We start from the raw sequence: 14,189 nt of genomic DNA, 5'->3' as shown, positions 1-14,189 counted from the left end.
GTTATTGGTATTTTCCCCATACATGACACACAATCATACATACATATACAAAATCGATTGCCTATGCATGTAAATCATCACAGTGACTGTCTATATACAAATGAGTTGGTTATGTATGCGTCTTTTATCTGTATACGTAGCTACGACACGTAACCGACTCTAATCCTTCCATGGGCTGATAGAATTATTGGACACGAAATAGAAGTATGGATCGTTTTGCAATTATGTTGTTGTTGCTGTTGATCATTTTGTTAATTAATATACCCTTTCTTCTCATTGTGTTGGGTTTGATAATCACTTTTTCATTAACACTAGACCAGTGGTTCCCAAACTTTTTCAAAAAAATTGTCTGACGGACCCCTTGCAATTTTGTTTTTGTTTCGCGGCCCTGTGCACTAATTGACTAAAATAAAACATTATCAAAGAAAGACAGAAAGATATCACATAAAACAAGATCACAACAAAAATAAATGCTCCACACGGTGTAGTGCAAAACACATCTTCACCTGCGTTTATCACGATAAAATTACATACGATTATCTCAATTTTAATTTTAGAAGACATTTTGAAACCGATAATACAGAGTTGAAAACGTAAAAATATATGCCTACCGTCAAAGACTAAATTTGACATCTAAAAACTAAAACGTAGTGCTTTTTTGACTGCGCTATATTTAACGCTATCTACCTTTCAAAACAAAAGCGTAAAACAGCATTTAGAAACGGAGTGGCATACTTTATCAACTACCTACTGTAATTCTCTCCTATAACAACAAGCATGCAAAAAGGCAGCGCAATCTACACCTCCAAGTGCAGTTTTAAGTATTTAGCAGGATTTTCAAACAATGGCCGCTATGGCTAAACGGCGCTCCGGAAGCATATGTACCAAGATGTCGCACGACCTGAACCCAAACCGGTACACAATACCATGTTCAGGTTGTGCGCCATCTTGGTGCACATAGATTACTTCTGGAGCTCCGGTCAAACCACGGCGACTGACTTTTTAGCTGTCCCAAACCGGTACCACGGCAGCAAATTAAAAAATCATGTCGGATAAAATTTTGATGCCGTAACCGAGGCATGTCGGATGTATTGGCAGGGCTGCCCCTGCTGGTGACAAACAATGAGTAGGTTAGTACTTTTTTTATCAATACAGTTTTAATGGATTTGAGGTTTGGTTCCAGATTTAAGTAGATATAATTCTGTATATTAAACAAAAACACGGCACATGACTTTGTTAATATGCCGATAATACTGATTACTAAATTATAGCGCCATTAAACCATGGCATGAGACGCCGCGGTTTGTTCGTGGCAGGAGCTGTCATAGCTTTGTGACGTCACAATTGGGAAAGCCTAATCGAAACAGAAAGTGAAGAATCAGTGTCCTCAGCAGAGATTGTAAAGCATCATAATGCGATAAATGTGTCTTTCCAAATTTAAGCAGTTAATTTTTGCATTATCAAACTTTGAGCCATCCAACAGATTTCTCTCGCGGACCCGCGGAAAGTACTTCACGGACCCCAAAAGGTCCGCGGACCCTAGTTTGGGAACCACTGCACTAGACCAATGGACCTTTCCCCGACCTTTGACCCCCGAAAAATTCCTTCTATACTTACCATTGCAAAATTTTCGGGTCTATTTTAAGTGCACTTTTGCGAGTTGGCGCCTGTGAAATGGGGTATGTGTTTCAAACCATCATTATGATTCATCGCATACAACAAACTGTTTTTTAAAAGTACCGTTAAAGAATTTTAGCCTAGTCTATCACAGCTATTTCTACACTAATTTTTATTACTGCAATTAAATTAGAACTCCTAGGAAGACAGGGTGACCATTGAATTATCTGATTTACATTTAAGTTTCCAAAACACAACTGAAAACTAACGAATAGAGTTCAAAAATGCGAAAACGAGGTAATGTTTACGAGCACGCTTGAAAATCTGTCTGAGTGAGAAAAGTGTCTGAGCGGATGCGAAAAGGGAGTATTGTTACGTCACTTTTTGCAATTTGCTGATTGACCAATGTCACAAAGTAAACAAGGAAGTCGATGCTCGGGGAAAGGTCCATTGCTTTAAATTATTCAGTGGTTAAAGACTATATTTTTCGCTAGAAGACTATTACTTTTATTTATTTCTAAATTTTCTAATAATACCACGAGATCTGATATTTCATACAAAATTTCGCGTATTATTCTTATTCTTGGGAACACGGTTTTTAATCCGACAAGCGTGACAGCTTTCTTGGGCTTTGGTTGCGCAAAATCCTGTTTCGGTACCAGTGACGCCCAGTAAGCCTATATCAGGCTGTAGGTAAGTTACTGTAAAAGGTAAAGTACGTTAAATTAATTGATACTACATTTGTGAGTCGAATGATTTAGCAATCCACGTTGCCAATCATTGTCACAGGACCTGATAAAGCTATAGCATACCGTAAGTGCCGAGCATATCAAATTCTTGGTCGTGAAATTTGTTTCATTAAGAAGTACCATCGAATTGCTTAACTTCGAACAAAGATTTGAAACTGGCTAATTCAGTAATTGTCAATTTCTGGCAAATATGGCATATTTTGACTAAAAGCGCAGTATGCCGGTATTGATAATGTCAATCATTATATTTTTAAATCTATTCAATAATTATCGAACTGCTATTATAATAGTACCATCGAATTGTCCAACTTCCTTCTATTTTCACTGGTTAAAAATTGTTTCGCTAGAAGGCTCTTACTTTTATTTGTTTCTAAATTTTCTGTGATATCTGATATTTCATCTAAAATGCACTGTTCCATTTTTTTAATTAGGGGAACACGTTTTATGCCATCGTGACGGTCGTCTTCCACATTTTTACGACATCGTCACGGCTGGTTAGGTTGGGAAAAACAGGTCTACTGTGACAGATTGCATACGCATACTACAGCGTTTTGGACTTCGTGTCAATATATTTGAGCATCGCTCTCTTGTTTGTATAAATATTTGACTTATATTTGAAACGGTCTGAACTGACATAATGTGTTATTTGTTATAAACATACCGGTAATTTACGAGGGTTTCACTTTTAGGGTAATTTCGAGGGTTATACTTTTAATCAGCATCGCTGAAATAATTTGTACTTGAGGGTCCCATAATTTACCTTAAACTATTTTAAACTGCTTTCCTGCTGCTAAATGTATGATCAAATTCCCCCAAGTGGGAACTGGAATATTGAGAGCTTTGCTACCTATCTGAATGGTATTTTTCGATTAAATTAAAATATCATCTTTTTCTTTGTATATTAAAATATCTTCAATGCATATATAAACTTTAATTTCATACTTATTACATGTTATTACAAATTATCTGATTCTACATTATATATGTATCTATATTTATCATGTAGTCAAATAATTTTACAGCATATTAAATCTGAGTGGTTAAAAACACGAACTTGCATTGAAAACTTTTTATTTATTGCCCCATCTTAAATAATAACACAAAAGAATAGCTTGTGAATGAATTTTATTCTTTATAATACAAATATCTCAAATGTAGATGATATATAAATATTAGTACAGAGAATTACAATAATGTTAAGTATAACACCTGATAATATTGCAAAACAGTGGGCACGTTCGTCAAAAACCATTTGTGCCGTTTTAAAACAGTGAATTTTTATTTGAAATGATTGAATCTCAAATGATATACCAATAATTACATTTTGAAGCTAATAATATATTACAGTACAAAAGAAAAGTAAAAGTATATGGTAAATATTAAAATCATTGGTAAATATTAAATAGTTGAATAAATAAATAAATAAATAAATACATGTACTGGTTTGTTAATACGATATCATAAATACTAATTTTTATACAAATTTAATTTAAATAAATATAAAACAAATCACGATTCAGTTGATATAAATATTATTTTCCAAAAAACAGTGAAGTGATTATCATTATTTTCTATGCATTTCAATCCATTCCCGGTACTCAGAAACCTATAGTAAAAAAGGAAAATTGAATTATATGCAAGTAAAAAATGAATTTATATCTCTCAAACTTATCATTTTGTTAATTTATTCAACGTATTTGGTACTATGAAATAACTTGAGGTTCTTATTTACCTGAGTGTATACACCAGGTAGATTTTCTTGTCCACATGGACTTGGTCCATATGAGGTTATTCCGTGTAGAATATATTTTCCAGTATCATCACGACATAAAAGTGGCGCACCGCCGTCACCCTGAATAGATATTACAATGGAAATATTCAAAAATGATTTTAGCATCAGGAGTATGACGTATTTGAATCAATACGCAATTAGTGGTATTTGCTGGAAAGCTGGTAAAATTGCTTTTTGGTGGCAATTTTTATTGCCTATATTCAATAAAAATCATCAAAACAGGTTGTCAAAACACAATCCAAAATCTTGCACTTACGTAACAAGAATCTTCGCCGGCGATTCCTCCAGCACAAAATTTACGCGAATTTTCATGAATCATTCTGTTTGCGTACTCACTGGCGTTCTTCCCGCCAGTAATCGAAGTGCAAAGCAAACGCGGTAAAATAGGAACTTGCAATTCATGAATGATGTTGGTTTCCGGCCAGATTTGTTCTATAAAAATAAATAAACAAACTTTATCACAATGAATCAATGCATAATGCTGCACGGCATTTCATTCGTATTTAGTTAAACGATAGATGACAGAATCAACCACTTTACTTTAATTTTAGAGTCACACCCAATCATAAATAAAATTGCCAGATAAAAGTACGAAATTTTTGCATGCGCACGACCACAGCGTAGGCCATGTATTAAAATATCTAATTAAACAGTAAATTTAATAAAAATTAAAGTATTTGGTAAGTAAACAGTAAAACCATTTGGATACAAATATTATAGCAACTACCAAAATAATAAAATAAGTCGGATATGAATGAACTCGTCATCACCTGTTGTTTAATTGAATAGTATTAAACGTAATATTTTGCTTAGATTTTATTAATAGGTGAGGAATTTGTGATTAATGACGAAACATGTGCTTTACACAATCACTAAAATACCTGATTGTTTCATAGCAAGTACAGTGCACTGTTTTCCTGCTTGAGATTCAGAATAAAATGCCAAATCTGTTTCATCAATTTGAAGTCCTTGAGGCGGTAAACAAGCTGGTCGGACGTTCTCGGAGAAAATGACACGGTTTTTTAGCTGTATACAAATGTGAAAAATATTAGATATTCAAGAAGTTTGTTATAGAATAAATATACAATAAATATTTTAATTATCTTTGGTGTATTATCAACTTTTATACAACGTTCGGTAGTATTTCATTTATTTTTTTTTCGGAAACGTAATGAGTACAAAATTGTTTTTATATTATTTGTCATTGAATAAATTATCACGAGTTCCTGCCCATATTTCATTAACAATTTGGAAAAAAAAGGGTTATAAATCCATTTTATTTTTATTGATCACGTAATAAAGCTTTTACCTGTAATAAAGCAATGTCATTGTCAAGTGTTGTTTCATTGTAGTTGTCGTGTCGCAAAACACTAGAAACTCCGAGCAATTTTTCACTTTCAGAGTAGATAATCGTGGTATTGTCGCCCAAGATCAATCCGTACTTGTCTGGTTCATTGTAGCTTTAAAAATCGAAATACATATATATATGTTAGTTAATTCATGAAAAACCTATAAATTTGAAATTAAAAATAAAAACATTTTGCTGTGAAATTTCACTTTCTATCTTTAATTTAAGGTGCTATTTTGCACAACAAATCTTGTTCTAGACTTATTCTCAAAAATACTTGATTTGAATGAATTTACAATAATTAACGTGTTAAACTTACTATTCAACGCAATGCGCTGCCGTAACAATGTGTTGAGAATCAATCAAAGTCCCTCCACAAATTTGCGTAGACATTTTATCGTCACGTTTTTCATATACATACGCCATCCATGGCCATCTTCCCACACTTTTGTTATCTAATTTAAATTAAAAATTATTAGATTTGAATCATTATGACCCGTTATATAAATTTATAATGTTGTTATACTTTACCTGATGGTTCTGTGGAGCGGAACTTTGCAGAAAAAAAATCTAAAAATAAAACTTTGAATTAAAACAAGTCATAATCGTTATATTAGGTGAATATTACAACATACCTTACTCAAACCAATTTAATTCACAATTAACATTTGTTGGTTTTGAAATTTTGACCTTAAGTTGTCATTAGTCGTGTCTGGATCCAATTTATAAACTTTTTTAAAATTGGTAAAACAGGAAGAGGGCTATCCTACAATTGATTTTGTCTCCATCGAATGTATTTTCTCAGTGACAATTCATTGTATTATTTCGATCTCATACATACCTTCATTTTGCACTCCACATTCTGTATATTCATTTAAAGCGACAATCATATCATCTGATAAATTATAATCAAATTCTTCAGTGGGATGGCAAACAATTCCATTTAACAAAAATCCATACAGCATCAAATATACAACAGAAATTTTTAGTTTTCTTAAAACAGCAACAGGCGAAGAGAACATCATAGTCATTGTCGTTGTAGTGTTTTGTTCAATATTTTCTATTTCTCAATTGCACAAATTATATTTGATTTAGCTGCACTGTTTGACCCTTTTATAGCGGAACAAAGAAGTTTCCCCCACACCAATGACGTATCGAATCTATATTTGGAAGTTATTTTTAATTATAAAAATCAGAAATAGGACGAAAGCACAAGGAAGTGACACATGAGTATAACGGAAGTGTAAAATATATTGGGAAATATTATAATTTATTCAAAGTATTCTTGGACAAAACGAAATCTCTGGGGCGCTTGAATAATATTCGAACGGATGCTAGAAACGATGATGCAATTACGCATGATGTAACTATGTAGTACGAGTTATCTCTATTTTATAAAATTGTCTTCTAGTTTACCGAGTGACGTTTACTTCTTATTTAATTATTTTAAAAATGAATATGGTTACGTAGTTATAATATATAGTTACGTAGGATCTGTTGTCATTTGTTATTCTCGTTTAAATTTCTTTGACTTCAGCGAAACTGAATGGGGATTTTGGCAAAAATAAGCTCTATTAAATGATACAGAACAAAAATTTCGGTTTCTGGCGCAGTTTCAATATCGTTGTTATCTAGATTCAGATTAACTCGACAATTCAATTTTGTTTACTAATTTTGTTACTTACCGGATGTTATTAAAATAGTACACGGCGGAAGCACGCTTACTAAAACAATGTGGAATAGAAAGGAGTAATTAAGTAATTAAATACCACATATGATATTTAACCGTGATTCGTATATATAAGAAATCAGGAAGTAACTCGTTGCACGGGATCAAGTAACTGCTATGCTTCTTGCATTCGCCGTATAAATACAAAAATTCAATTAACTGGGAAACGACTAGTTAACGCAAAGACAAAAAAGGAAATGAAGAAAAGTCTAATAAAAGTTTTAACTTAAATATAGAATAGGATTACAGCGTATAAATATACTATGACCTTTAATGATTTATAAGGGTCTATATCTTCAGAATGCACCACTTTCGTCTTAAGCATTTTTCGATTTAAAAATATCTGAAAGGGAATATTTCATTAAAAATGGAACATTACCTATAAAAATCAAGTTGCTACTTTAATCTAATAGTACATGAGCACATCAACGTTCTGCATAACTATATTTTCACATCCAGGATATATTTTTCGTCACAATACTTCTTTTGGATTTGGTCATATTCTACGTCATGAAAAACTAATAAGAAAATATATAAACATGCATATGAACACATACACGAAGCATACATCAATCCAATGAATGATATTAGTAACCGTCAAATAAAATACCCTTTTATATTAATTTATTTAAGGACAGGAAAGAGATAACGCGAAATACTAGCGCACGAAAGATGACTGACTGGTAATTACTAATTTCATTACTATCTTTGACCAAAACAATGAAGGCGCCATGACACAAAGCAAATTCCATCTCATCGTTCTATATATTTGATAAATACCGTTTTATAAAACATGTAAAAGAATCATTGAATTCGGATTTAAATGCAAGTCTTGTTCGTGTCTTCTTGTACGACCCGAAAATAATTGAATAATTGCAATCAGCTATTATTGAATTAAAATTTTATTTTCATTAATTTGGTATTACAAAAGTCTTTGTTTAAAAAATTCTTAATTAAAAAAATGTTAACAAATACTATTATATACAACTTTCAGCTTACCTGAAATCAGAAGCATAACTAGTCTCCGCATACTATAATATATCCGCATATAAAAAATTTTTTGATGAACCTAAATTTCCGCAATTTTTCTCGATATATTACTCGAAATAGTTTTCATAAGCAATATTTGACATTTGTTCTGATAATTTACAATTTTGAAATATAAAAAATATCGCTTGGGAATAAAATTTAAAAAATTTAGTAATAAATTATAAATATACACTTTGGACATCATGTACTTCATCACCACGATATTTGCGTAAACATTGGTCTTCACAGGAAACTTCCGAATACCAGAGTACAATGCTTATTTATGGTTTAGTTCATTGGTAAACTATAATAATATTGATAATATTATATAATAACTATTGTAATATTGGGTTTTTGAGATTAATCAAACATTATGGTTATACCGGGTGCTTCATACGCGATATCCATGTGGCGATAGCTGGTGCACAATACTAAGCCAGTGATAAGCCCCATTGAAATAATAATAATGTAGCGTTGGAAATTTTTGTAGGTTATCGGGGACTTATATCAATATTGAAACTAAAAAGGAAATTTAGTTCTGCACGATTTTTTTAGTAAATCTTGGAAACAGTGGTTGGTTGTTCGTTTGTGTGTGAATACACAACTATTCAGGATGATAAGGTATATTATGGATATAACCAAAAATACCTACAGCAAGAAATAGAGAGCTCAGCAGGGACATCAAGCGACATAAATAAAGCATTGATAATGACGTCATAAATGCCATCTTACAATGATTAGCGCAGTTTTTCAGCATAAATATTTGTATGTGAGACGGTATATCTATGTATATCTATGGTATGTATGACGGTATTCTATAAATATATGTGCTGATAAGATATTTATAAGAAAGATGTGTCATAAAATTAAGCCCGACAACAATGAATTGTGATCAGAAAGACGTACTTAAATCACTTACCTAAAGTTTAAGAATTGGGAGAGGCATCATACGATATTGGTCATCACATGTATATATTTTCAATAATGATTATTACGATATTCCTTTCTACATCCGTTATTGGACACATAGTGGACTTATGGGTCGTTTTGTTATTATGTTGTTTTTCTCTTTGATTACTGGATCAATTGCTTTGAAATTTCCAGTGGTTAAATATTGAATTTTTTGTTAGAATGATTTACTTTTACTTATTTCAAATATTTCAATGAGCTCTATGAGAAGTTTTTTATGGAAAACAGTGGAATGGGTGACGATTTTTCCGCCACTGATTAGGAAAGATGTTACAACAAAAAGCCGTACATAAAGTAATTTTGTCTCGCGACCCCCTGAAAAATACTGACCTAGCTAATGAATGAACTTCAACAATTGCAGATTTTGCACGTTCAAGTTCATCACGTTCTCGTCGTGAACGTGAAGGTTCATATGTCGACATTGTCTGGATAACTCGTATGTTGACGCAAAACACAAGATTGATTTGTCTGTATGCCCTTGAATAAATGTTTCTAAAGGTAGCAATTAGAATACGCAGGCTTGTCCATGGGACATATTTTTCTGTCTCATTACCATCCCATGCCATAGCAATTTTGCCTGTCCCATCCCATCCCATGGGATTTCCATTTAATACAATTCAATAAAAATTGTTAAATTTAAGTTTAGCGTCTACTAAATAGGACTATATTATATATGTGTCTGTCCATCAGCCCCTTCACGGAGTATATTGTTAATGCTGAATATATTTTGCTCCTCATAACTAACAAGAGAGCTATGCTCAAAATATGGACACAAAATTCATAACGAAATGTTTTACCATCATTTCCCTGAAAATCATACGGGTTTCGTGTCCTACGTGTCCCATGGGAAATACAAATGTGTGCTGATTCCTCCCATCCCACCCCATATGGTACGTTTTCCATGCGGGCAAGCCTGTGAATACGGCTTTACATCAATCGGCGGCATAATAGAGGAACATCAAAATTACATAGTACAGTTATTAATGAAAAAAAATTGGTTTAACAGTTTATCAAATTATTGATGTAATCGAGAAAAGTACAGATTAAAATGTCATTTTGATGGAATGATACTTGGATTTTTTTACAATTACAAGACATTTGATAGGTTTTTTTATAACATATAACATAGTATAGCTTAAACACTTGGTATGTCTTTTGATTTTGTGATATAGTCTTTTAGAGGGATCTATAGCTAAGGACTGAACTTGAACAATTGTAGGTCTTGCACGTTAAAGTTCATCACGTTCTCGACGTGAACGTAAGGGTTCATATGTTGACACTGTCTGGATAATTTAGAAGATGTTGACACGAAACAAAAAATTGATTTGTCTGTATTCCTTTGAAAAAAATTTCAAAATGTAGAATTTTGAATACGGCTTTGCATCAATCGGCAGCCTAATAGATGAACATCCAAATTACATAGTACAGTTCTTAATGGAAAAAAAAAATCATTATCAATTGTACTTTCAATATTTAATAAAAAAAAAGTGTTGCACTCTACCCTTCCAAAATCAGATCTTTTTGATCTTTCCAGGATAATATCAATTTTGAAACTAAGAAGGAAATTTGGTTATGCACAATTTTAGTTTAGTAAATCGTGACAGGGGGTATGGTTGTTTGTTTGTGGCTGAACACACAAAGTTCATTATGAATATAACATAGAAATCATAAATCATAGCAGTGGGGATCATGCAGTACAGCAAGCAATAGAGAGAGCTCAGCAAGGACTTCAAGCGACATAAATAAAGCATCAATAATGACGGCATAAGTACCATCTTACGATGACTAGGACTGTTTTTCAGCATAAATGTTTGTACGTGAAACAGGTATCACATATAGTTATCTATATTTGCTGGGAATATATTAATCAAACATATGTGTTTTAAAATTAGACCCGACGACAATAAATAGAAATAAGAAAGGCATAATTTTATCATAGTTTAAGAATTGGGTTAGACATCATTCGATATCGCTCAACACCTATTTTTAATAGTGATTATTACGATCTTTGTTTGTATACATCTGTTATTTAATTTATAGCTTCATGCGACTTATGAAAAAATATGGTGTGAAACAAGAATCGGTTTGCATTTGTTCAAGTTCAACAAAACAATTGGTTTTACGATTTATTAAAATATTGATATAATCGAGAAAAGTACAGAGTATAATGTCGTTTTGAAGGAATGATAGTTAGAGTTTCTTGATCCACAGAAAATGCTTAGAGTTGTTTTACAATTACAAGGCATTTGATATGTGTTTTAAACTTTTAATATAATATGTCTTTCTACTTTTTTAAGATAGTTTTTTTTAGGAGGATCTAGCTCAGTGGTTATCAACCTTTTCCCCTCGCGACCCCCTTGGATATTTTCCAACATGCGCGACCCCCTTCATGATATATGTAGAATTTAGATCAGTATATCCTACATAAGGATAAGCTTTAACGTGTTTTCTTCTGAAAAGTTATCTTGAATCAAGTCAAATACTATCAATTATTTTATTATCCCGTTATCCCCAAATGAAATTTTCTATACAGGTAATTATCTTTGAGTGCACCATCACTACCATTTATTTGGTACCGGTATTGGTCAAAATCGGTCTGGCCGGTATCGGAATATACGGTAATGGAAATGCATAACTCGTACTTTCATGTTACTCATTTCAAAATAAGTTTGTTTTTTGTAGACTTTAAATATCCAGATTACCAATTAATTCGACATTAGAAGTTGAACACGCGGGCCTCTGAAGTCTCGAAATTTACAGACAACACTCGAAATCAGAAAGGAAAATCCAAGAACATATTAGATGACATTTTGAAGCTGCCACGGCTACAAAAATTTATTGCCGCGACCGCAAGTTTCTCGTCAAATAAATATCCAACACATCAGTGGTAAAATTATACACTAATGATAACGCTTCCCAATCGGGGCAGGATTCCGCACAGGAGAGGAATTTTGCTTTTTTATATCAGAAGTACCTCGATTTGAGTACATATTGAACAGCACAAATATTAATTTAGTTTTTTATATTAAACTGTATAGAAACAGAAATGCGGCTTGCGCATTACATCAGCAAAGTCCAAGTAGTTCATTAAAACTTGAAAAATTCAAGAAGTTTTATTAAGAGAGGGAAGGGAAGGGTTTAGAGGGGGGAAACAATAAACAAGAGGAGGAATCTCATACTTATTGTCAAATTAAATTGGGTGCTGTCAACAGATAAGACGTCATGGTGGTAAGAGTGTTCTGATACGAGAGACCTTAGTTTGGTTCTAGGATTGGTCAATCCTAAGCCCTAAAATCGTTCCCATTGTTTCTTGTTTTTAATGTTTTCTCATATAAACAAATTCATTTTTTCACCGCTGATTAGCATTAGATCTGACAGCAAAAAGCCGTACATAAAATTATTTTGTTCCGCGACCCCCTGAAAAGTGCTGATCTAGCTAATGAATGAACTTGAACAATTGCAGATTTCGCACGTTCAAGTTCATCACGATCTCGTCGTGAACGTGAATATTCATATGTAGACATTGTCTGGATCATTTGGGAGATGTTGACGCAAAACACAAGATTGATTTTTTTTGTATTCCCTTGAATAAATGTTTCTAAACGTAGCTATTTAAATACGCAGGTTTGTCCATGAGACATACTTTTTTGTCCCATTCCCATCCCAACCCAAAGCAGTTCTGCCTGTCCCATCCCATCCCATGAGATTTCCATTTAAATACAATTCAATAAAAATTGTTAAATTTAGGTTTAGCGCCTACTAAATGGGACTATATTATATATGTGTTCATCAGTCCCTTCACGAACTATATTGTTAATGCTTAATATATTTTGCTCCTCATAACTAACAAGAGAGCTATGCTCAAAATATGGACACGAAATTCATAACGAAATGTTTTACTATCATTTCATCGAAAATCATACGGTTTTCGTGTCCCACGTGTCACATGGGAAATAAAATGTGTGCTGTCCCCTCCCATCCCACCACATATGGTACGTTTTCCATGGGAAAGCCTGTGAATACGGCTTTGCACCAATCGACGGCATAATAGAGGAACATCGAAATTACATAGTACAGTACCTAATTGAAAAAAAAAATGGTTCTACAGTTTATCAAATTATTGATGTAATCAAGAAAAGTACATACTATAATGACATTTGGTGGAATGATAATTTTTTTTTTTTACAATTACAAGACATTTGATAGGTGTTTTAAAAAAATTATAGCTCAAACACTTGGTATGTCTTTTGATTTTGTGATATAGTTTTTTTAGAAGGATCTATAGCTTAGGAATGAACTTGAACAATTGTAGGTTTTGCAAGTTAAAGGTCATCACGTTCTCGACGTGAACGTGAAGGTTCATATGTCGACACTGTCTGGATAATTTAGAAGATGTTGACACAAAACAAAAGATTGATTTGATTGTATTCTTTCGAATAAATGTTTCAAAATGTAGCATTTTGAATAGGGCTTTGCATCAATCGGCAGCCTAATAGATGAACATCGAAATTACATAGTACAGTTCTTAATTGAAAAAAAAAAATCATTATTAATTGTACTTTCGATATTTAATAAAAAAAAGTGTTGCACTCTACCCTTCCAAAATCAGATCTTTTTGATCTTTTCAGGATAATATCAATTTTGAAACTAAGAAGGAAATTTGATTATGCACAATGCACAATTTTTGTTTAGTAAATCGTGACATGGGGTATGGTTGGTTGTTTGTGGGTGAACACACAAAGTTCATTATGAATATAACATAGAAATCATAAATCATAGCAGTACAGCAAGCAATAGAGAGAGCTCAGCAAGAACTTCAAGCGACATAAATAAAGCATCAATAATGAGAGCATAAGTACCATCTTACAATGACTAGGACTGTTTTTCAGCATAAATGTTTGTACGTGAAACAGGTATCACATAAAGTTATCTATATTTGCTGGGAATATATTTATC

At 32.6% G+C, this 14,189-nt stretch overlaps 1 protein-coding gene across 1 annotated transcript; it reads right to left on the bottom strand.

Annotated features, from left to right (window-relative positions):
• Window positions 1-3,510: 3,510 nt before the first annotated feature.
• LOC120325863 (serine protease 33-like) lies at window positions 3,511-7,142 on the bottom strand. Its single transcript, XM_039392031.2, has 8 exons — window positions 6,348-7,142; window positions 6,038-6,076; window positions 5,826-5,961; window positions 5,468-5,618; window positions 5,040-5,184; window positions 4,415-4,590; window positions 4,099-4,218; window positions 3,511-3,972 (listed from the first exon to the last, which is right to left on the bottom strand). Exons 1-8 carry the CDS (start codon window positions 6,535-6,537, stop codon window positions 3,931-3,933), a joined length of 999 nt encoding a protein of 332 aa, XP_039247965.2. The 5' UTR covers window positions 6,538-7,142; the 3' UTR covers window positions 3,511-3,930.
• Between the last annotated feature and the right edge of the window lie 7,047 nt (window positions 7,143-14,189).

Source organism: Styela clava, chromosome 4, assembly GCF_964204865.1.
Source record: "Styela clava chromosome 4, kaStyClav1.hap1.2, whole genome shotgun sequence".
In the NCBI taxonomy this organism is placed as follows: Eukaryota; Metazoa; Chordata; class Ascidiacea; order Stolidobranchia; family Styelidae; genus Styela; species Styela clava.
The sequence above is the reverse complement of the archived record's forward strand: the minus strand, read 5'-3'. Positions and strand labels throughout refer to the sequence as shown.